Raw genomic sequence first — 25,686 nt, forward strand, 5'->3', positions numbered from 1 at the left:
AAAAATGTGCTGGATAAGTTGGTGGTTCATTCCGCTGTGGCGACCCCGGATTAATAAAGGGACTAAGCCAACAAGAAAATGAATGAATGAATGCACCGATACAATTTTTTTGGAACCGATATCAAAATTCTGAGTATCGACCGATACAAATGCAATCCCGATACTGTGCCATTTTTTTGTTTGTTTTTTTTTTGTGTTTCTTTTTAACATAATACAGTTTCTGTAGTTCTGTTGATAAACTCAAATAACATATATTCTTTAGTACAAATAACAGCCCCATAGAACTATACATGACAGACGGCACTTAAAACATGATGCTTACTATAAACTATGGGCTGCATTATTGGAGCATTCGTTATGACATTGATATGATCTGCTATGGTCCAGCTTATGTTTCCTTTTTTTAATATAAAGATTTTTCTTTGAAATCTGCAATAGGCTACCACTATTGACTCTAATAGTTGGTAAAATAACCTGCCTTTTAGCTAAGCCTACATATAGCTAGACTAAACTAAACCGTCTGAGGCCAGTTTTACTTAATAATCCCTCGTCTAAACTCATCGGGAGTGAGACAGAGAAACTAAAAGCATGTCTGAACAATTATTTTTTTGTCTGACAAATTATTTTTTTAAGCGAATTTTGCTTGGTATATATTGTTGGTTATTTCAGTGTATTTTTGTTAGTCAGTTATCCACAAAATAAACAAGAATATTTGAGGTGGAGTTCAAAACAAGGTCTGCTTATATGCTTCAGTGCACAAACTGACAAACAGGTCTGTTCAATAAACTATTAATTTAATAAAATGACAGTAAAATATTCACAGGCTACTCTGAAAGCTCCTCCATGAACCGCCACCTTATCGTGGTGAAGGGGTTTTAGTGCCTGAGTAATCCTAAGAGCTATGTTGTCAGGGGTTAATGCCCCTGGTAGGGTCTCCCAAGGCAAACATGTCTTAGGTGACAGGTCAGACTAAGCACGGTTCAAAAACCCCTTATGAGTTTAGTGACATCAAAGACTGTGACGTCGCCTGGTATGGCCCAGCCGGGGCCCCACCCTGGAGCCACGGAATCAGGCCGGACTTAGCCCGTAGGAGCGACGTGGGACCATCCTCCCGCAGGCCCACCACCTGCAGGGGTGCATTGTGGAACAGGTGGTGGTCGAAGGTTAGGACCAGTAATTAGTAATAGGACCAAGACTTAGTAATCAGTGCGTTTATGATCTGTCCAATATATATATAAATAGACTACTCTAAAACTGTGAATATTCATTCATTCATTCATTTTCTGCCGCTTTTCCTGGGCCGGTTTGCGGGGGCAGCAGTCTTAGGAGAGAACCCCAGACTCCCCTCTGTCTGGAAAGAGGGAAGTCTGGGGTTTTCTTCTAAGATTGCTGCCCCCGCGACCCGGCCCCGGAAAAGCGGCAGAAAATGAATGAATGAGTGAATGAATATTCACAGTTTCAGAGTAGTCTATTTTAGGCTAAATGATTTTCTGTTAATGACAATCCATCTGTGCCCGTCAGTTTCACTTTTATTAATTTAATCAACTAATTTGCACTTAAAGTATTCTCCTGGGAAGAATAAATTCATTCGGAAGAATGAGAGAACAGAAACTTATTGTGAGAATAATCTTATGGAGTGGCGCATGTCGCGTCTGCACAGCCCGTCAGTGAGACACAGTGCGCAGCCCTCCAGTATACGAACACTTTTAAAACCGAGCAACACAAAGGGTAGAAATCAGTGCGTTTTTTGGATCTGTTCAATATATTATTGACCCTCTCTAATTTAAAGTTTCAGGTAGGCCTACTTTGTGTGTGAAGAGCAGGTAATAATCCTCTCTCCTCCAGTGTTGCGAATGCGATCTGCTGATAACAGACACAGCGCAACATGATTGAGAAGCTTTATGTTGCAGGTCAAAATATACCCATTTAGTGCAAAACAAAATGCATTTCTCCACTGATTACTTATGATTACAGGAACAAATAATCTTGGAGAGAGTTTCATATGTTGTCATGAGCGTGACATGCAGTTTGAATTGTGAATGAATGGAGAATGATTGACAGGCACTTGAATTTAAGCACTTGAATATTCATCTGTGCTTCACATTAAACTACAGAATGGCTTCAGAACATTTGGGATATAGTAAGCCTACATGACAACTTTCTAGGCACTAAATACTATATTACTAATAGTATTAATAGTACCAATAATATTACTAATAGTTCCTTTTTATACAAATATGAGGGAAATCTATTAAATGAGACAAAATTTGTATGGAATATTTAAAAAATGAGGTAGCACAATGGCTCAGTGGTTAGCACTGTTGCTTTACAGCAAGAACATCACTGGTTCGAGACCCGGCTGGGCCAGTTGGCATTTCTGTGTGGAGTTTGCTTGTTCTCCCCGTGTTGGTGTTGGTTTCCTTCGGGTGCTCCGGTTTCCCCCTCAGCCCAAACACATCCGCTCTAGGTGAACTGGGTAAATAAAATTGTCTGTAGTGTATGAGTGTGTGTGTGTGTGTGTGTGTGTGAATGAGTGTGTATGGGTGTTTGCCAGTACTGGGTTGCGGCTGCAAAGACATTCACTGCGTAAAACATATGCTGGAATAGTTAGTGGTTCATTCCGCTGTGGACACCTCTGATAAAAAAGGGACTAAGCCGAAATAAAATGATTGAATGAATGTTATTAATTAATAAATGCTCAGTTTTTGGCAGACTGATAGTTTTTTTTTTTTTTGACTCTCAAAGTGCCGACAGCCATTGCTGACTTTCATTATATAACAACAATTTCAGCTAAAAATATTGAAGAATCAGCAAACATTCACTTCCGGCCTTTTTCCTTTTATTAAATCCAGTACTAAATGGAAACGTCTCCCCTTTGTATTATAACTGACTGAACAAACCAGAAAACACACTTCCTCCCATGAATGAATTGGACATCAGAGACATTATTATAACAATCACACATTCTTTTAAAAACCCCGGGTCCGAGAGGAAACTCACTGTGTATTTTGTTTGGCAGTATGTGCAGTACAGTGTAATAATATCCGCTAATGAATAGCTTCCATATTTCATGATTCACTGTTTTTCTTTTCATGTATTTGTGGTTGTGAACTGCATTATGGGATGTTGATCTCTGATCTGTTGACTTTTGATGTGGAAATTAAACTCTGCAGCTTAACAAAGAGACTTACTGACATTTTAGTACTTTTAGTAAATTTAAGTCATTTGAAACACTGCATAAGAGTGAGTAGCACGTTCACCTCACAGCAAGAAGGTCGCTGGTTCGAGCCTCGGCTGGTTCAGTTGGGGTTTCTGTGTGGAGTTTGCATGTTGTCCCTGCGTTCGCGTGCGTTTCCTCCGGGTGCTCCAGTTTCCCCCGCAGTCCAAAGACATGTGGTATAGGGGAATTGGGAAAACAAAATTGTCTGTAGTGTACGAGTGTGTGTGTGTGAATGAGTGTGTATGGATGTTTCCCAGTGATGGGTTGCAGCTGGAAGGGCATCCGCTCTGTAAAAAAACATATGCTAGATAAGGTGGCGATTCATTCCGCTGTGGCGACTCCAGATTAATAAAGGGACTAAGCCAAAAAGAAAGTGAATGAATGAATGAAACACTGCATAAGTAATAATATATAAAGACTTAAGTATATAAAATAAGAGAAAATGGACTGGCAGGTTTTGTAACATAATATAAAACACCAACCCAGACAATATATTACTTCAAACTTCTGATAAATGTCAATGAAAGTACTTCTTTTGTTTACTTTTTAACATTAAAAGGTGTTGAAGGAAAGATCAAGCCCCCATAATGCAATGCACTAGCCTAAATGTACTAGGGGAAAACATGAATCACATAAGGACAGTTGTTAATGTACAGATATATTTTACTGTGTATATTCAATATACCAGTACATCCACACAAAAATGACCATGTTTTTAGAGGAAAATTGTAGTAAACATGTTTTTGGTATATTGACTTCCATTTTTATAACCACAGTTTTACTACAGTAACTACAGTAAAATTGTGCTTAGTGTTGCAAGACTGCAGGTATACCAGTGGAAGTCAATGCAAGGCAATGTACCAAAAACATGGTTATTACAATTTTACTATTAAATAAAAACATGGCTAAATTTCTTAAGCGTAGTACCTGTAGTAATACAAATAGAAGTCAATGCGCCAAATAACATAGTTATTACAATTTTACTGTTAAAAAAAACATGGGTTATTTTCCAAAGCAGTCTCATTTAGAAAATGTAGCCCTATATACATTTCTGGAGATCGTGAATTATGTACACTGAAAAAAGTGTTGCATGCAGAACTGTTGCAAACAATTTATTTGTGTTGAATTTAAACAAATTTAATTTAATAATGTTCAACTTAAATTTTTTTGTTTAAATTCAGCCCAAATAAATCATTTACAACCACTTAACGTAAAAAAAAAAAAAAAAACAGTAAACCCAAGGAATCATCTTTGAATAATTTTTTTCAGTGTAACCAGACGAACATATGGCTGCATTTCGTCTTTAAAACGAACGCTACAGGGCGGTATGAAGCTGTTACTTTTGCTGCTACCAGCTGACCGATTACCTCTGTATGGACGGCTCTTCTCACTGAAAAAAGCGTTGCATGCAGAACTGTTGCAAACAATTTATTTGTGTTGAATTTAAACATTCAAATTAAGTTTAATAACGTTCAACTTAATTTGTTTGTTTAAATTCAGCCCAAATAAATTGTTTACAACCACTTAAGGTAAAAATTTTTTTTAAATCCAATGAATCATCTTTGAATAATTTTTTCAGTGCACTGTTACTGGTTTGTTTAGTGGCTTACTGCATATGTCAGCAGACTCAAAGAGCAAAGAATCACCAAGTGGCGACACTCAATAGAACGTTCCATTGCAACAGCAGCGCCCAGCAACAGCCCTGCGATTCCACCGTTTTGGAGTGAAAGTGTTTAGCCGTGCATGGGATCTTATTGCTGTCGCGATGACGAGCAGCTGCTTTGTTTTTTATTTATTTATTTCAAAAGCTTTTAAAGCTGAAATACAACCTGAAAGACGACAATACAATACTTACTATCAAAAGACTGGTGCTTATCAGGACTTTTAATAGTTTATTTTACAGACTTGTTTAATATATTTTAACCCTATTTGTTTTCTTGAAATGGTAATTTTTAGGTGAAATTAATTTCATAGTTCAAGCACTGGCATAACAAATGAATACTGACATGTTAAGTTAAATTAACATGACTTTTAAAATATGTTGATAACAGACTGACAGTACTTTTGTTGCTGTATTATGTTATAATAGTATATAGTATTTTTTACAGTGTTTTCTGTTAAAGAAAAACTAATAAAACTTTTACGTAAAAAGCCAATTTGTCCACAATGATTGAATTCTGACACATAAATTCATCATTTTTTATTCATGATTTTTAATGCCTTCATTAAAAATCACGGAGGCCATACAAACTAAAATAAATAAAGTAAAAGTTTGGTCGGATTGGTTGGTCGGTCAGTCAGTCATTCAGTCCGTCAGCAACAGCAGCCTCTGGTGGATATACAAGAGAACTGCAGGCATGAATGGAACTCACGAGAGAAATTCAAAATCTTAAAAAGCATGCACAGCGCCCTCTGGTGGATTTGTAAAAATAAAAACTACAAAAAAAAAGTACCTTCTGGGATATATTTGGCGCTCTCAAGAAATATATATAGAGGTACGTAATCAGAATAAACCTGAGTTTAAAAAAAAATTAAAAATGAGTACTATAATTTTACTTTTAACAAAAAAATTTCATTTTCGTCAGGGTAGTAAATGCAGTTGTACAAATAGAAGTCAATGCGCCCAGTGAGCCCAATATAATCATAAAAAAGCATGATTCATTTATGCAAGGGCATGAGCTCAAACTCTAAACACCATATTGAGAAAGAGAAAGTGTACTCAATGGTCTGTCTGTGTGTGTTGTCAGATCTGTCGACGGATGAATGGTATCCGCTTCACCAGCTGTAAAAGTGCCAAAGACCGGACGTCAATGTCGGTGACGCTGGAGCAGTGCTGTCTGCTGCGGGACGAGCATCAGCTCAATAAAGACTACTTTGTGCGCGCTTTGGACTGCATGAGGAGGTAAGAGGAGTCCACATCCATCATTCCTCCAGCATGCATAAGTACATTCAACTTAAACCCTTCACTATACAAGTGCATCTGGTCAGACTGGGTTTTTCACAGATGAAAGCCATTTAAAGGGACTGTTCACCCCAAAATGACAATTTGTTTATTATTTACTCATCCTCAAGTGGTTATAAATCTTTATGAGTTTCTTTCTTCTATTGAACTCAAAAGGAGATATTTTGAATAAAGCTGAAAACCTGTAACTGCTGACTTCAATAGTAGGAAAAACAAAGGAAGTCAATGGTTACAGGTTTTGAGGAAGTTTTCAGTACATCTGAAACAGAAGAAAGAAACTTTTAATGAGTTGAAACAAGTAAAGGGTGTGAAAATGATGACATAATTAAATTAAATTAAATTAAATTAAATTAAATTAAAATAATCTTTTAGGTTAACTATCACTTTAAATATTTCTTTCAGTTTATAGACCGCAGGTCAGGTTTGTAAATTCTCTTGTGTCCTCTAAGGCTGCATTTGTTTCATATAACATCAGGAAAATTGTGAAATATTATTTTAAATTTAAAGATAGTCGTCTAAGTGAATATTTTTAAATGTAATGTATTCCTATGATTCAAAGCTTTCATAACCTTTCCAGGCTTCAGTGTCACACGATCCTTCAGAAATCAATCTTGTGATGATTTAATGCTCACAAAATATTCGTTTTTTATTATGAATGCTGAGAACAGTTTTTATTGCTGGAAAAAACATTTTGATTATTTTTTTTTTATTATTGTTCTTTATTATATGGCATAAACATATATTTCAAGAGTTCACACTTCTGTTCATTTACAATAAGCTTGTTTGGCATGCTGTCCCAAGAGAAACCTCTGAGCTCAAGGAATCCACGAGCCCTGGGCTCCCTCCTGTTTGCAGGGCGAGAGGGGAGATTGAGCTCAGGTAGATCTCAAAAACTCCCCAGCTCAAGTGGCTAAGGTCAACTCCTTTGAGAAGAAAAAATACTCATACTGGGAGCCAGACAATAGTGCCCATTTGGCTTAGTCTGTTTACATATGACACATATATTTGGACGGTAGGGGGAAACCCATGTGGATACAGGGAGAACATGCAAACTCCACACAGAAACTCCAACCGGTCCAGTAAGTACCAGAGCCGGTGGTGTTCTTACAGTGGGGCAACAGTGCTAACCACTGGGCCTCTGCCGCAAAATCTAGGTGAAAAGGAGAAGGGAAGGAAGGGCGGTTTCTTCCAGATGAAGATAGTTTTGGATTTAAGACTGGGGTTATTTATAGTGACTTTGGAATCATCCGATTGGATCATTTTGAAGAATCTCCCCTACCACCCCTACTCCTCCTCCTTTCCTAGATGGGTGGCATGGTGGCGCAGTGGTTAGAACTGTTGCCTTACAACAAGAACGTCACCGGTTGTAGTCCTTACCAAGCCAGCTGACATTCTGTGCAGAGTTTACACGTTCTCCCTATGCTCACATGGGTTTCCTCCGTGTTCCCCGGGTTCCTCCCACCGTCCAAAAACATGCAACTTAAGTTAACTGACTTATCCAAATCCGCACCATAGACATGCACCTAGTATATAGTTCTCTCTTAAGAGCAATCACTATCTGTTCATTATCTACTACAGCAGGGGAGTTCTTGAAATCTACCTGAGCTCAAACTCCCATCTAGCCTTGCAAATGGGAGGGAGCCCCGGGCTCGAGGATCTTCTAAGCTCAGGGCTCTCCCCCGGTACAGCATGCCAAACAAGCTTTATAATCAATCATCAGCTAAGTGTGAACTCTTGGAATTAGTTTATAAGTTAACTTCAGATCAAATATAAATCTAATTGGGTCTGTTTAATGCATCTCTTGGTGAATAACAAAATACATTTGAATTGAAATGTATCAAGAAATATTAAGCATTATATTTAAGCATTATATATAGCATTATATCTGCATATTGTACTCCTTACATATGTTTAAATCTGCATATTGCACTGATTTCTGATGGATCATGTAAACCAAAAGACTTGAGAAATGATGCTGAAAAATTCTGCTTTTGATATACATTCAAATAGAAACACATATAAAAACAAACATTTTACTATATTGTTAAACAAATAAATGCAGCCCTGATGAGCAAAAGTGTCCAATATTTATTGTACATCCTATTGATTCCACACTTTTGCTCAGTAGTAATATACAATACACAGTGCGAATGGTATGCACACTTGGAGTTTGGTTAACATCCAAGCCAGCGTGTCTAATGGGTAAAGATTAACAGATACAGAAGCTAAAGGACATTGACTCTCACTTCCCGAAGTGAGTCTGAAAGGAGAGAGCAAGTACTGAATGTTCAAATGCAGCACATGTTGTTGTTGTACTGTGACAAGTTTCATGAGATTGAGTGAATCCACACTGTGGGGAAACTTACACAAAAGAAGATTCACATTGATGATGGGCCAAAAAAAAAACATCTGCTTTTGAGGAGATTTCATTACACGCCTGCTTCAAAATGCTGGGGATTGAAGCTCTGTGAAGAAACTTTCATTTTAGGCAAGTCCTACAGCAGCTGCTCTCTTTAGTAGAAAAGGAATTGAATGATGCCAATAAATCCAGTGGGAGATCATATCAGTCTAATATTTTTAATTATAAATGACTAGTAAATTCAGTACGGTACTATTTTTGTTTAGAAATGAATACTATAAAATAAATAGTTGTGTATTTTAAATCTTATTTGTACAAGTACATTGAGAAAACGATTCATTGGATTTACTCAGTTTAATTAAGGTACGTGTTTGCAAACAATTGATATGGGCTGAATTTAAACAAACAAATGAAGTTGAACAGTACTCAATTTAATTTGTACGTTTAAATTCAGCTCAAAACAGTTGTTTGCGAACACTTACCTAAAAACATTGAGTAAATGCAAAGGTTTATTTTTTACAGTGTAGTTTAATTTAAGAATACATAGCAACAAGCTTGATAAGCAAAACTAAATCTGTGACGTTCTTAATTATAGATTAATTATTATTATTATTATTATTATTATTATTATTATTATTATTAACAATATTATTATTATTATTATTATATTAATTAAATGCTGCTTCATTTGGTTCATAAATTATTATTATTATATAAATTATAATTGCTAAAATTGTAGCTTAGTGTTTTGCACAGTATTTGTATTTAATGTGTTTTAAAGCAGCAGGTTTTTTTTTTCACAAGTGATTTTATGTTACATTTTTCAATAATTACCAACAATAACAACGCAACAATAAAAAATACAAATAATAAGCATGATAATACAAAGAAAATAATGGTTATAATAATTAAAGTAAAGAAAAATAGATAATTAAAAAATTAAAAATTAAGTTATTATTAAAAAACAATTAGGGCAAATTCAGTTCAATTCAGTTCACCTTTATTTGTATAGCACTTTTACAATGTAAATTGTGTCAAAGCAGCTTCACACAGAAGATCATAGTAAATTGAAACAGTGTAGTTCAGTTTTCATTGTTTAAGTTCAGTTCAGTTTATCTCAGTTCAGTGTGGTTAATAATCACTACTGAGAGTCCAAACACTGAAGAGCAAATTAATCGATGCACATAAACAGGTTCAATGAAAATACAAAGAGACAGTCAATAGGAGTCGTGAGCATATTAAGCATTACACTGTAAGCAGCAGGGTTTTAACAAAGGATTTTGTCAGCTGGAATAAAATAAATGTTATTATTGGAATAAACTATAGTATTGAAAATAAATGTCTTTTATAGCAATAACTTACAGATATTTATTTTTCATTTGATTTATCTTCGTCTGCTTGTTATGAACTCCAATTTATAATACACGTCTCGGGAAGGGGGAGCAACATAAAAATGACACGCTACTCAAGAAGTACAATTCCCTATTCATTTAGAGACAAAAATATGTGTCTTTTACCAAAATAAAATCGCAACAAAAATTTACAGTTGAAGTCAGAATTAATAGCCCCCCTGAATTATTAACCCTGTTAATAATTCAGGGGGGAGAAGATTTTTTTCAGAGAAGATTTTTTTCAGAGAAGATTTTTTTCAACACATTTCTAAACATAATAGTTTTAAAAACTCATCTCTAATCACTGATTTATTTTATCTTTGCCATGATGACAGTAAATAATATTTGACTTGTTATTATTCAAGACACTTCTATACAGCTTAAAGTGACATTTAAAGGCTTAACTAGGTTAATTAAGTTAACTAGGCAGGCTAGGGTAATTAGGCAAGTTGTTGTGTAACGATGGTTTGTTCTGTAGACTATATAGAAATACAGCTTAAAGGGGCTAATTATTTTGACTTTAAAATATTTTTTACAAATTTTAATTTCTTTTATTCTAGCTGAAATAAAACAAATCAGACTTTCTCCAGTAGAAAAAATATGATCAGACATACTGTGAAAATTTGCTTGCTCTGTTAAACATCATTTGGCAAATATGAAAAAAAAAGGCGAATAATTCTGACTTCAACTGTATATAAAGATTTACTCAATCAAAATAATTTAACAAACAAACATAACAAAACATAGATCAACAAGAATGAAATGAAACAGCAACAACACCAGGATGGCTCCTCAGCAGCGGCTGCACAAGACGCGCACAGAGTTCTCAAACCTTCATCAGGACAGCAAGATACTTGGAGATTCTCAGCAAGTACGAGTCATGCTCGCAATAGAGCAAAACACAGGAGGATCAGTCACACACGCACTGGAAACAAAGAGCCACACAGCACAGCTTTCGCTTATAAAGCCAACGGTTTGAGTTAGCCGCAGGTGCAAGGCGGAGTTAGCCTCAAAGAAAAAAGAAATACCAATTAATATCAAAAACACTATAATAATAATAATAAATAATAATAATAATAATAATAATAATAATAATAATAATAATAACAATAACAACAATAATAATAAAAATAATAACAATAATTAACAATAATAATAATAATAATAATGAACAAATAATTACTGGACCATAATACTGCTAAAGTCATCATAATAATAAAAATAAAATGTATAAAAAAATAAAATACAGTAGTGTCTCAATAATATTAAAATGGTACTCTCTTTAAGATAAAGCAATCCCAGAATAAAACTGTAATTTTATCAAAATAGTATTATAATTTTTTATTATATTATTATCATTTATTTGTATTATTATACTGTATATTTTATATTATAACATATTTATCATATTATTAATATATCTTTTATAATATTATTATTATATTTTATCAGCATATTAGTATCATTTATTTTTATTATTTTATTGTGTGTTTTTGCATATTATTACAAAATATTTTTATTAGCATATTATGATATATTTTTATTACCATATTTTATCATATACTGTATTTTTCTCATATTATTAGCATACAGTTATCATATATTTGTATTATCACATTATTATCATATATTTTTATTAGCATATTATTACAATATATTTTTATTATCATATTATCATGTATTTATTATCATATTTTTATCATATACTGTATTAATATCATATTAGCATACTGTTATCATATTTTTGTGTTATCATATTATTATCATTATATTTATTAGCATATTATTATCATATATTTTATTGTCATATTATTATCTTATATTTTATTGTCATTATTATCATATATTTTATTTTCATTATTATCATATATTTTTGTTAGCATATTATTATCATTTGTTTTTGTTAGCATATTATTATCATATATTTTTATTGTCATTATTATCATATAATTTTATTAGCATATTATTAGCATAGATTTTATTGTCGTATTATTATCTCATACTGTATTATCATATTATTATAATATTTTTATGAGCATATTATTATCATATATTTGTATTATTATTGTTGTGTATTTTTATTGTCACATTATCATATGTTTGTATTAGCATATTATTATTGTATATTTTTATTGTCATATTATTATCATAAATTTTTATCAGCATCATTTAATTGTATATTTTTATTGTCATATTATAATCATATATTTTTTGTCATAATAATATAATATATATTTTTAGCATAGTATTATCACGTTTATTATCATATTTTTATCCTATACTGTATTATTATCATATTATTAGTGTATTATTACCATATATTTGTAGTATCATATTATTATTATTATTATTTGTGTTATATTATTATAGATTTTATTATAATATTATTGTCATGTATTTTTATTATCATTATTAGTATTATAGGTTTTATTATTATATTATTGTAATATTTTATTATCATATTATTATAATTTATTAGTATTATGTTATTTTGTATTTTTATTAGCACATTATTACTATATATTTTATTATCATATTATTGTTATATATTTTATTATCATATTATTATCATAAACTGTATTATCATATTGTAATATTTTTATCAGCATATTATTATCGTATATTTCTATTATCATATATTTTCATTAGAATATTATTGTATAATTTTCATATGGATTTATTAATAATTTTTTTCAGTGAACATGAACTGTTGTAGTTTATTAAAGACACAAAGCCCTCGCTGCACATCAGCTACACCTTCAGCAAACCTCCTAATACCTGCAGCACGACAACTAAATGATCATTTATCATCATTAAAAACTCATTGCATCCAAAACAACTGAAAATAAAACAGAACAATATAACTAAAGCAATGTCCACTGAGCTGAGCGAGAGCGCTTCTCCTCTCTTAAACTGAACAGTCGCATCATCGATGACGTAAGCATACTCGGGCTGACGTAAGCGCTTCACGGTTTAAGGCAAGCCTAGTGTGAGTCCACCCTAAGGGAAATCTTTTTATTTCCACACATTGAGCTTTGCTGCTGCCTGCAGTGTCAACAAACCCACTTACACAAACATCATTGTTCTCAAGGGTGCTTTTGTTCCTGAAGTGATCTAGTTTTCTTGAAAATAATTTCTCAGCTATTAGCAAATGCCTCAAACTGCCTTGCATTTTTAATATGGTTTTTAGTAGCACGTTGCATATTAATAACCATGCAAAAATACTAATAAGCTGACTTCTGCATATGCATGATTCATTTAACATTCATAATGCATTCAAAATCTGCATATAGTATTCCAAATGAGTCCAAAATGACCCCAATTTGTGTGTGTACCTTGTATTCCTTACATTATGGGGACCAAATGTCCCCATGTGTATAGCAATGGCTTGTAGGGGACTTTTTTTTTGTCAGAAAAGACCTGAATGCATTATTAATGTTAAATACTCTCCTCCCATTCAACTGGCATCAATAAATATATACGCAATGTCAAAAAAGAACCCTCCTCTTTATCTAAAATGTTCCTCAAATCCAGATAGTAGTGTTTTTTTATATGTAAAGAGGGTTTGTTAGCACATCTCGCTCAAAAGATATTGCTTAATGAGATGTAAGCAGAGAAAATAAGCACAATGACAGGCAAGTTTCTTCCCTAAAAGATACGTATGGTGTGTGCATGTGTTTTGCGGTGGCTGAACCGGTCTGCAGAAATAGTTCACAGTCAGGAGTTGAAGCTGATTTGACGTGTGTAACTCGTCCACTGAACGTCAAGCATTCACTCTGACAATACAATCAGATATAGAGCAAATCTGGGACAATAACAAAACCATTTCATCCCTTTTACAAAAGAATCAGCACACACACAATGACTATTGTTCCTCTTGTAATCATAAAGCAGGTTTGGTGACCTTAAATGACCTGACCTACTTATGAAAATATATATTTATTCATTTACAAATACATGTTCATTAATTTATAGATATAAAAATATATACTTAAACATTTTTAGAGCTTAAATTATAGAGATGAATACATTTAATATAGATTTTGAGCACAGAGCTCACTGTGATTGACAGGTGTTTTTAATACAGTATGTGCTCAACGTAAAAGCTGTCAACATAAGTGTTTAGCTATGACAATAAAGGGTGTTCCCTAAAGGCACATTTCACCTGATTTCTTTCATCATCTACCTAATACACACCTGTTTGCATTTTCTTTTGTCTGTTGATCACACAAGAAGATTTAAGACAAAATGTACGCAGTCATTGACCTCCATAGTATTTTTATTATTCCTGCTATGGATGTCAGTGGCTGCTTTTTTCCAGCGTTCTTTCTGAAATGTCCTCATTGATGCTTAGGTTTACTCGCTTTATTTGTTCACCAAATTGGTTTCATTAGTTTATAAAATTCATTAGACTTGTGTCATGTGAGGCCATCTGAATGCCTGGAGACTCCAGTTTTGTTGCAAAATGACTTACATAGATTTTATTTTGAGAATAACTGCGCTTTTTGTGCTTTAGGAAGGCTGAAAAACATAGATTTGTTTGGCACTGTGTCTGGGTGCATCAGATCCTTCAGAGATGTGTTCAGTTGTGTGAGTTCATCAACTCCTCCACATTCTGTGCCTGGATGATGGACACTTTCAGTGGTATTTCTGACTGAGCCAGTCCCAGTTTGATAACTTGTCATCATGTCAGCTGGTGCATTCCCTTCAGCATACCAGCTACAGGCGCTGAGTCACAATCACGTCACTACTAAAGCAAACTTTTGATTGGTTAATATGGCAGAAATATCTGTCAACGTTCAGATTTTTCAACTTGAGCTTTTCGCACAAATCAAGCGTTAAACACCTGAAATGTTTATTTCATGCTGTATCATTTGCTCAAATAAAATCATTCGTGCAGCCTAGTGATTCAACGATTATAGATTTTGGTTGTACGATTACAGTCTCAGTTTCACAGTTATCAAGATTATTATGGATTCAGTAATTTCAAAACACCTCTAGTTTAGAAAAAAAACACATGGAAACTCTTTATATTTTAACGTATGATTTATTGCTGCTCAGAAACCAATTAATATAGCACAATATAATAGTAAAAACAAACAATAGTTCATATCTGTGGACTTAAAAATAAGTGAAAAAAGATTTTTGGCATTTAAACATAAGTAATAATTTTACACTGAAAAATAAACAACAGAACAATCAATAAATAAAGGAATTATTTAATTAATGAATGAATTAATTAATTAAAATAAATTAAATCAATTGAGTCGTGGTGAGCTCACAACTAGGTGTGTATGGAAAACTTGCGCAAGCCTCCATTGAAATAACAAACTTGCACACGTAAAAGACGCAATATGTAACCGGCCCTTAGTTAAAAGCCTGAGCGATAGTTAATCTAGTCTAGAGATTTTTCAGGACCACACTCGAAATCAAGGGGTAAGAAAATTTCCCAGAATACACACACAATATATTAGACTTCATCACAGTGTCCATCTAACACTCTTAAGATGAGTGTTTTTTAAGTGACTGACACACTTGAAAACATCATCTAGCACATCATTAAAAACAATAATTACCATATTATCAAAGGCAATGAATACTGCACGTTAGACCTGCAAGATAATAAAAAAAGTCTGATATTGCAATATTTTATTTTTTCTGCGATAAATATTGTGATTTGAAGACTGCTTCAAAAGATGGTTTGAACTATTCAAGTACAGAAATTGAATAAAATTCTTAGATCAAGAAAAAATATTGTTTTATTTTCACCTTAAGTCAAACTTTGAGGGTTTGCAAAATGATCCTGTTTTTGCTTTGAACTGAAGATATCTGGACTATAGACCCAAGTCGAAAATTTTAATTAAGAAAAACTTTTTTTTTCTCTAAAAATAATTAAATGCAATTAATCTTTCCTACACCTCCAAACATCATTATTTTTTGTGCCCAAATGTTTAAACTCTCTTGAAATGCTCAGTCACAGGTCTTCAAAACACAAGCAAATGTTAAACCTTCACTCTATTATGATTCAGCTTAGCATTGACTCTATAAATCACTTGTGTTCTGTGCCTCTTGGTCAACTCTAAAGCCTCCTTTCCACCGCACACGACAAACGGCAAGCGACAGACCGGAAGTCATTCATTTCCAATGGAGAGCAGTCTGGGAGCTGCGTGGAGTTTCGATCTTCTCCGTATGCGGAAAATTTGGATCCGAATTGAGCTGCAGATCCGTTGAAATATTTGAACTCCTGCGACTAGACCGTATGCGACCGCCCGACCGGATGTGATGTACGTATTCCAATGTTGTACAAGCAGGTCTGTGAGCGCGAGATGAGAAATAGGAGTTTATTTGGTTAATTTTTGAATTATAAAAAGTCTTTTTTATTTATAAAATCAAGTCTTTTTTGATTATAAAAACATCTGTTCATAAATGTAAGTAAAAAAGTAATAAATATATATTTTTTAATGTTGTCTCCACATTCCCTCAAATATTTGTAGCGTTCTATGAGTTTCTAGTAATCAATCCTTCATTGAAACCATGTGAATGCACAGAGAATAAAGGCTCTTGCTTTTGCACTCCTTTATTTCGGACACTGAGAATCAGCTTCTCTGCCATGGTGCACGACAACACTGAAAATACTGTGCGACTGCCACAAGGGGGCGTACTCCAACAGTCGTGTCCAAATGTCGTGTGCAGTGGAAAGGCGGCTTAAGGGTGCGCTTAAACTATGCTATCCGAACTGTGCCCGGGCGCGTTTCCCGATTTGTTTGTGAAGTGTGAGATTTCTGAAACGGGCTCAGGCGCAGTTCAGTTGGCCCGCCTTGGCCTGGTTGGAAAAGGTGTACCAGAGTGCGGTTCACTTGTCTTTTGGCGTGGTATGCTTGTAGTGTGAGTGCAAAGCGCGCCTGAACCTGAAACTGAAGACGCAACATCACCTTTAGGAGACTGTTTCATATGGATTTATTAATCATTCTTACTATTCAATGCACACAAACTGTCGTAGTTTATTAAAGACGCAAACAGCTCACTGCACATCAGCTACACCTTCAGGAAACCTCCTAATATTAATAACTCAAAGTGTTGTAATACCATGTATCAAGTACCAATGTAATACCAAAAGGTTTTATATAAAGTCCAGCTCCGGGCCGCAGCGCACATTACTCTCGGACCCATTCCGGCACAGATGCGGCAGCGTCGGCTCGCTTACGGGCCGCCGCATCTGGCCCGATTGATTGCTACCGATTGCTACCGGAGCCGGGCCGAGTGGTAAGTCTCTGGCAGGCGAGAATCTTGCTGGAACTGGCCCGAGTGTATTTTGCTATCTGGGAAATCTCTCTCTCTCTCTCAATGTCGGAAATTGACATTGAAATTTACATCGGAAATGCAGACCTCTAGTTCAAGGTAACTGCACCTAATATGAGTGTGCTCTAAGTCAGACTCAACATTGCAGATCTTGACTATTGCATATGCGCACATTGTGATATCAATGCTGAAATGATATATTGAGCAGCCCTAATACACGTCTCTAGCATCATGTATGTCGGCCTGTCCTGTTTAACCTTTTCTTGAATGTGTTTGTGTCTGAACTGACCCACTGAACTAATGTCTTGTTGAATGTGTTTGTGTTTGCTTCTCTCTTTCTTTCTCTGTGTGTCTGTGTGTTTTGGTCTGCAACGCTCAGCGGTCGTCTGGCCCAGGGAGAGCTGGCCCAATGGGACGACCCTGAAGCAGGCTCCATAGCTATTAACAAGCCGGCGTCGCGCCACTTCTACCCAATCGCCCTCCTGCTCGTCAGCTCCCACCTGCTGGTGGTCTGGCTCATTTTAAGTCTTGTTTTTTTGCTTGCGAAATACCAATAAATGCTGATTATGCCATAATCAAGCTGCGTCTAACTTCTTTACTTGCCCACAGCTCTACTCTTAGATCATTGTAAAGAGAAAGGCAGGTTGTATTGTTTCTGATTCTTCTCAACCACACTGTTAATACTAGCTACAGTTTCTGTATTTAGTAATTCACGAGTGTTTTCTGTTTATTCATGGTTGAGAATTGCATTATGGGATGTGGATTTCTGCTCTGTCCACTTTTGATGTTGAAAATACATCTTTTTAAAGTGACTTATTATTGACATTTTAGTAGCTTGAAATAATATAATGTATAAGAAACAATATATAGAGAAAAAAAAGTCTTTAAATAACAGAAAATATACTGGCAGTCTATTACAAAGTTATTGTAGAGAAATATACACCGACTCAGACATATTGTCAGGATTCTGCCACTGTCAATTCACTGTCAGTCCAGACACTGGTCCTGTCATGTCTTGTATGTTGTGCTCGGCACGAGTTTTCTCAGGTCAAGCACTCATATTTCACATCATTGTTGGTCTTTGTCATTGTATTAGCGCCATCTTGACTGCACTCGGGCCGTGCGCGCTCCTGCTTCATGCAGGCATGCAAGTTCCATTCCAGTATTATTTGGAAAAGAACGATGTAGTGCCGAGTGTTTCCCAAATCCCCTAATTTCTCTATCGCAGATCCATCATTTAAACCTCATTAGTTATATCGTAAAACGCACATAATGATGTTCTAAACAGGGTGGTGACAACTTTACAGAAGAAGCACATCATTTCTTTGTGCAAATGATATTGTTTTACCCAGACACACATTTAAAAATTAATCGAATATTAGTTTTGGTAAAACAATCCACTCGCTTTCCATATTAATTGAAATATATGTAAATGGCACATATATGGCCTGTGCTTCCTTTACAAATATTATTGCCAATATTCCATAGTCTATTCTAAAACAAAAAAAAATCACTTAAAAAAAGCTAACACTTATTATAATATCATATATAAATCATATATTAAATAAATAATGAAGCGATTTATTTAGAAATTTGATTTAATATTTATTATTTATTAGGAAATTAAAAATCCTACTTTAATAATAATATTAATAATATTAATGATGATTAAAAAATATTATTATTAATAAGTAGGATATTGTTTATTTTTATAATTTAAAAAAGCCTATTTTTACAATTTGTCACATGCAAATCACTGCAGAAATCTTCTAACCACAGGCCCATGTCATATACAGTACAGACACTTAATAAATAACTACTCTAAATTTAAAGCGTTAATGAATGCTATGTTTTTGTTTTCACAAGCTTTGGAGACGTAACAAATTCTGCTTTTAAATAATTGGTCACCTAAAGCTTTCGCCATGAGCCACATGTGTTGAAAATGGCATAAATGTTTTTAAAGTACACTGCGAAGGGAACACAATTGTAAACATGAGGATCGCAAAACTGAACTGTAAAAATACTTTGATAGCAAATTACACCTAAGAGAGATGACTTTAATGCTTTTATTTTAATCATTCCAAGTTTAAATGTCAGAAAATTCTAAAGAAATAGGGCATAGGGGGGATAACTGGGAATAGAACACAGCCAGTAACTACATTTTTAACTACAGCTCCAAAGATGTAGTTGCAAGCATAGAAGTTTGCGACTCAGTTTGCGAAGGTTTATTGGAACTACAGATTTGGGAAACGTCAAGTCAACGTACTATGTTTGTAACGACGAAACTTGCAACCTTAGTTGGCTAACGATAGTTTTCGGAAGCGCACCCCTGCATGTTTGTTTTGTGAATATGTGAGCCTTACCAAAGGCATATTTCTATCAAGTGTTTTAACTTGAGTTTTAATCTTCTTAAATATCCTCTTCAGTGCATCTCAATATGCCTCTCCACACTCTATAGCAGGTAAAACAGCTTCTGAGCTGAGTAGGATGTAGAATTGAACAAAGACAGTTGGAGAAAAAAAGCTGAATGACTCACTACTTCTGGTATGATTATGAAATATGCATAAAGTGGACACTTTACTAGCCAATGATGTTGTGGAAAAATTATTTGTGGTTAGAACGGAGTGCATTAGTGGTTTTCTCAGTTTGGTTATGAAAGTACACACTTTCCACATGGAAAGACAAGAGCTCTACCTTTATACAGACCTTCCCTACATTAATACAGTGCACTTGAGGGTGTGAAAGAAATGTGTGAGTGCTTTAGTGCATTAGTGTGTGTTTATATACAGTTGAAGTCAGAGTTATGAGCCCTGCTGAATTATTCACCTCCTGTATGTTTTCCCCAATTTCTGTTTAACGGAAAGATTTTTTCAACACATTTCTAATCATAATAGTTTCTAATAACTAATTTCTTTTATCTCTGCCATGATGACAGCACATAATGTAGTAATACTATAATACTAGGGGCCCTATCATATACCCGGCGCAGTGTGGCGCAAGGCGTGACGCAGTAGTCTTTTGATAGTTTAAGATTGGCGCAAGAGTGGTTTTGAGGCGTTGCGCTACATTGTTTGAATAGCAAATGCATTAGCGCTCATATGTGCGCCCATAGGCGTTCTGGTCTAAAAAGAAAGGCGTTCTGAGGCGGACCGCTGGCGCGTTGCTATTTTGAGAGACTATAATAGATTTTTCATTAGACCTAAACTAACCCGGTCTAAACTCCAGCCCAGAGTTGCGCCTCGCTTACGCACTGCTTAATACACACAAGAGAGCAATAGGCAAATATCTTTACCTATGAAAAAATGTAAATATAAAGGATATATATAGGATATAATAAGAATAGATATAGGATATAAATATAAAGGATTAAAATATTACAAAACATTATTTTCTAGCCTACATATATATGAAAAATCACTGCTTTTATGTCTTCTTCATCTCGGGAGGCTTTTTCAGTTCATAACAATTTGCTTTTGTATAATGTTATTATTATTAGCAGTATTATTTATTATATCCATATTTATATTTGTTTTATTAAAAACAGGCTTAGATTTGCCCACCTGTCACGTTTTAGACCATAAGGGGCACAGCACGTGTTTTAGGATATAACTCAGGTTTTGTTCACACTTTGTTATTATTGTTCATTTATTTGTTTGCTGGAAATTAGAACTGAATTTAGAAATAGTTTTGAAACGAATCTTTGCGCTTAACAAACGCAATTAATTATTTATAGACTAATCGATGTCTGTGCGTAAAGGTTTCCCCATCCAAGAGCGAATGTGAAAGTGATCCATTATCTCTCATTCTCACGCAGTAGATGCTCTGTTTAACAGTTTTCTGTTAAAAAAAAAAAAACTGTTAACTGTTTGCTTGTGAAATGCTCAGTTTTTCCACTTAGACTTATTTTGCGTCCTGTAAATAGCGAATGCGCTTATGGCTCGACGCAAGGCTCTTAAAGGGAATGGGAGATGAGACTCTAATTGGTTTATTCTCAAAACACACCAATAACTCATTAAGAAAATAAACTCAACCCTTTTAGATCATGCACCACGGCGCAAAGCGGATTTTCCCGTCCTTAAATTAGCAAAAATGCGTTCTGACACGCCCTGAAAGCGTTTGCGCCCTTCGTTTTGCGCTATGCGCATGGACCGTCAAAATAGAGCCCAAGATATTTTTCAAGATACTGGTGTTCAGCTTAAAGTGACGTTTAAAGGCTTTACTAGGTTAATTAGGCAGGTTAGGGTAATTAGGTAAGTCATTGTATAACAATGGTTTGTTCTGTAGACTATTGAAAAGAAATACTGCTTAAGGGGGCTAATAATTTTGACCATACAATGTTCTTTTTTTATTTTATTTATTTATTTATTTTTTTATAAAAAAAACAGTTTTTATTCTTGTTGAAATAAAACAAGACTTTCTCCAGAAAAAAAAATATTATAGGAAACAGTGAAAAACTCCTCACTCTGTTAAACATCATTTGGAAATATTTAAAAAATTAAAAAATATTGGCTTGAGGTCAAATCACTTTGAGTTCAACTGTATATGAACGTTTAGCTGTTTCACTTTCACCAGTCTCCCATCACCCGCATACATGCGTTTTCACTCTTTTCTCTGGAACAGGCATAAGAGTAAGTGCTGTAAATAATCTCATGAAATGAAAGCAGAATCATCCTGTTTGTTTTTATTGATCTTAAATGTGAAGCATTTTAGCTTTTGTTTTCCGCCAGCAGGAAGTGTTTGTTTACGACACGCTCCAAATGCTCCATGATCTTCAGTTATGTGTTGCATTTCAGTGTCATTTATGTCATTTAAGATCACAGTTTCCTCATGCTTAGCATATCCGTGTGCAGGTTAAAACATTCATTATCATCATCATTCATCATCCCTTTCCTTTTGTTTCTTTCTTCCTTTGTGTCTTCATCTCCCCCCTCATCAGAGAAGGCTGCCGGATTGAGAATGTGCAAAAGAATATAAAGTGCAGGAAATACGCCTTCAACATGCTGCAGCTGATGGCTTTTCCCAAATACTACCGGCCGCCTGATGGGACATACGGGAAGGTGGACTCATGAGAAACAGCACCGTTCCTCTTATTATTGACACATCTACAGTGGGGTTCAGAAGCTATGCTGACAATTTGGAAATTATATTTGAGAAAATGTATTATATGACACAAAATTATCCTTCAGGTGCTGCTCAGTCAATCTGACTCTTATTTGTTTGTTAGGTTTGGTTTATTCATTTAAATGGTACGAATATTTTGCCACTATAAATATATATATATATATATATATATATATATATGATGATTAGCCAGTCAGTCAACAACGACTTTCGGGCACCTTATGGGTCATGATTTGCCATGGTTTCCTATTTCTGACTGCTTCTTTCAGTTGATCCATGTTTAAGTTGGTGTCAGTCTTGGTTGTGTCCAGCCATCGTGTTCACTGACGCCCTCTTCTTCTTGATCCACTGACTGCACCGAGCATTAAAGCTGTTTCCATAGAGTTGGCTCGCATGATATGACCAAAGAACGATAGCCGGTGCTTGGTGATTTCGCCCTCTAGCGATACATTTTGTTTGACACGCTCCAGGATCATTTTGTTCGTGATCCTCGCCGCCCATGATATGCGCATCATTTGCCTCCAGCACCACAGTTCGAAAGCATCGATCTTCCTTCTGTCTTTCTTCTTGAGTGTCCAGCTCCCACATGCATACATGAAGATTGGGTAAACAATGGCATTGATTATTCCGATCTTTGTTACAATGCTGATGTCCTTGCTTTTCCATACCTTCTCCATTCCTTGCATTGCACTGCGGCCAAGTTCGATTCTTCGTCTGATCTCCGGCCCTGACTCGCCATTGTAGTCGATCTTGGATCCAAGGAAGATAGGAAGGAAGTCTTGGACTGATTCGATTTCCTCATTGTCAATTGTTATTTATATATATATATATATATTTATTTTTATTTTTTAATCAAGGACATGATTTGAATCTTCTTTAAAGAGAGACCAGACGAGTTCTCTAGTTCTATGATCAAAAATTAGTTAACAGGTCATAAATATATATATTTTTAAAACTAACCCATAAAAATACAAAATAATCAACAAAAAATGTTTTTAAAGAGCCCTTATAATGCATTAAAAAAGGTCATGTTTTGGTTTTGGGGGTCTCCAACAACATGCTGAAATGCATGCAAGGTCAAAAAACCCTTTCATTGTATTAATAATCTGCATTTATTTTTATCTAATTTTTCCAGAGACTCCCCTATGAATTGTTCAGTGAGTCATTTGTTCCCAAACTCCAAACTCCTCTTTTTTCTGATGACCCAGTTTGTTGTGATTGGTCGACTGGATTCAGCGCCAGACAGAGAGAAACACCCACCATGGCTATAAAGTAGCAGAAAGTGTTATCGCCCAAAGCTGGAATGCATTAGAGAGCCCCTGTTATGGGATTTTGAAAATGAGCTTTCATGCAGTGTGTAACACAGCTGTGAGTGAATGAAAACAGAGTCAACTATTTCGTCACAGATTCAATAGTTTTAAACATGGTGCACTTTCAGATTTAATCCTCAGCCGGATGTTTTCATTCACTCAAAGCTGTGTCACACACTTCATGGAAGGTCAGTTTCAAAAACCCATAGTAGGGGCTCTCTAAAAGAATATAGTATTTCAATTTTTTCAATTTCATTTCATGAACATCATCGGCGTTTAATAATAATAAATTTTTATAATATTTTATAATATATTTAATGACTAATATTAATAATATTAGTCACACATCATCATTGAACATCATCAGGGGGTTATTATTATTATTATTAAATATTTAATTTAATCAATTGTTTTACTTTAATTACAGCAGCACTTGCACAAAACCCAGTATACCAAACAATAAATAATGATATGCAAAGAGCAGACTTTTGAACCTCGCTGTAAATGCTGAATATATGTATTCTTCTGTTGTCTTTAATAATCAGTAGATATTTCTCCAGATATGCTACTGAAAAGGCTGAACTCATGTTTTATGTTTGCAAGGAAAAAATGCAGTGCATTATTTAAAATGATAATTTAAAAACTAAATGTAAACTAGTAAATATAGATTTTATACATGTAAGTGCATACAAATGTTTTCTATCAGAAGAGATTGTTCATGCAGGAAATGTAGCTTTCAATGCCAAATAACTGTTTGACCCCGTCATGTCCGTCCACATTCATCATGTTTATGTGTGTGTGTGTGTGTGTGTGCGTGTGTGTGTGTGTGTGTGTGTGTGTGTGTGTGTGTGTTTGTGCGTGTGTGCGCGTGTGTGTGTGTGTGTGTGTGTGTGTGTGTGTGTGTGTGTGTGTGTGTGTGTGTGTGTGTGTGTGTGTGTGTGTGTGTGTGTGTGTGTGTTTGTGTGTTCCAAAGCCCCAAATCTTTTGTTGTGACTGTTTTGTTCTTGTTGTCCTGAAGCATTTCAGTAAGTGTGTACTGTATGTTTTTTATATCTGTGTTCTTATATAAAGTAATTTCACTCTGTTTTAGAGGGGGCTTTCTGCATATGTCCATAAAGGCCTTGGTAAATGGAGGGTGCATAAACTTTTGCACGGAACGTACTTTAATCTTAATGTTTACATAATATGCTCTTTGAATGCTGGTATCTTGCAGCTGCAAATGAACAGTTTTTCCTCTCTGTTGTGATGATACTTTGGCAGGGCTTGTGTTGTTTTTAGATTCTCACCATGATGACACTCATGGATGAGGTACATTTCCAGTCTAAGTGTTCTGGATGAAAAATAATGTGCTTTCTGTGCTTGTGTGTCTAAAACTGTTCATTCCAGAGGTCTGTTGCACAAAGTCAGATTTGTTTTTTACCCTTATAAGTTCATGTTAAGTTTGAGCAAATGTGTTTTCTGGCTGGAAAAGGCAGGTTGGTTTTCATCAGGTTTCGTCATGATGATACTCTTGCAGCATGGCTAGGCTCACACGGAATCTGCGCGCACAGAATTCAGCAGAATTCCGCAGATTTCTGCATATTTTTAGCTTTTCATTAATTCTGTTTATTTACTTGAGTAAATGTGTAAATCTAAATTAATTCCGTTTTTAATCAGTAATTTATTACTTTTTATTTAATATATTAAAGTTTTAGTTATGATACTCCGCTGGATACTCCCAAAATAATTCCGCAGAAATCCGCAGATTTTTACCAAAATTCTGCGCAGAAATAACAAAAAACGTTTGCAGATTCCGTCTGGCCCTGAGCATGGCTAACCTGCTCCAGAGCTGTTTTTATTCTGGAGATTGCAGACCCAAACTCAACCAATCAGCTGTGAGTAAAGTCACATGTATGACATTTTTTACTTAAAATAGTCAAAATAGTTTATTGTTGCTAATAATTTGTTTATGTTGTTTATTTATTCATTCATTTATTTTATTTTCAGCTTAGTCCCTTTATTAATCCGGGGTCGCCACAGCAGAA

General features: G+C 34.8%; 1 protein-coding gene across 31 annotated transcripts in view; it reads left to right on the forward strand.

Moving 5' to 3' along the window:
- The window catches only part of inpp4b (inositol polyphosphate-4-phosphatase type II B), a 405,814-nt gene extending 383,281 nt beyond the window's left edge, over positions 1-22,533 (forward strand). For 24 of the 31 annotated variants that reach the window (XR_012382279.1, XR_012382281.1, XM_073906014.1 and 21 more), the window contains 2 exons: positions 5,968-6,122; positions 17,611-17,806. Coding sequence is in view for 29 of the 31 variants with exons in the window: in XM_073906014.1 (XP_073762115.1) it covers positions 5,968-6,122; positions 17,611-17,788 (333 nt within the window). In the remaining 2 variants the exon portion in view is untranslated. Of the gene's footprint in view, positions 1-5,967; positions 6,123-17,610; positions 17,807-22,167 lie in introns of those variants that run through there. The other 7 variants (XM_073906011.1, XM_073906088.1, XM_073906042.1 and 4 more) reach the window with 1 other exon arrangement.
- The last annotated feature ends 3,153 nt before the right edge of the window (positions 22,534-25,686 follow it).

Source organism: Danio rerio, chromosome 1, assembly GCF_049306965.1.
Source record: "Danio rerio strain Tuebingen ecotype United States chromosome 1, GRCz12tu, whole genome shotgun sequence".
Taxonomy (NCBI): domain Eukaryota; kingdom Metazoa; phylum Chordata; class Actinopteri; order Cypriniformes; family Danionidae; genus Danio; species Danio rerio.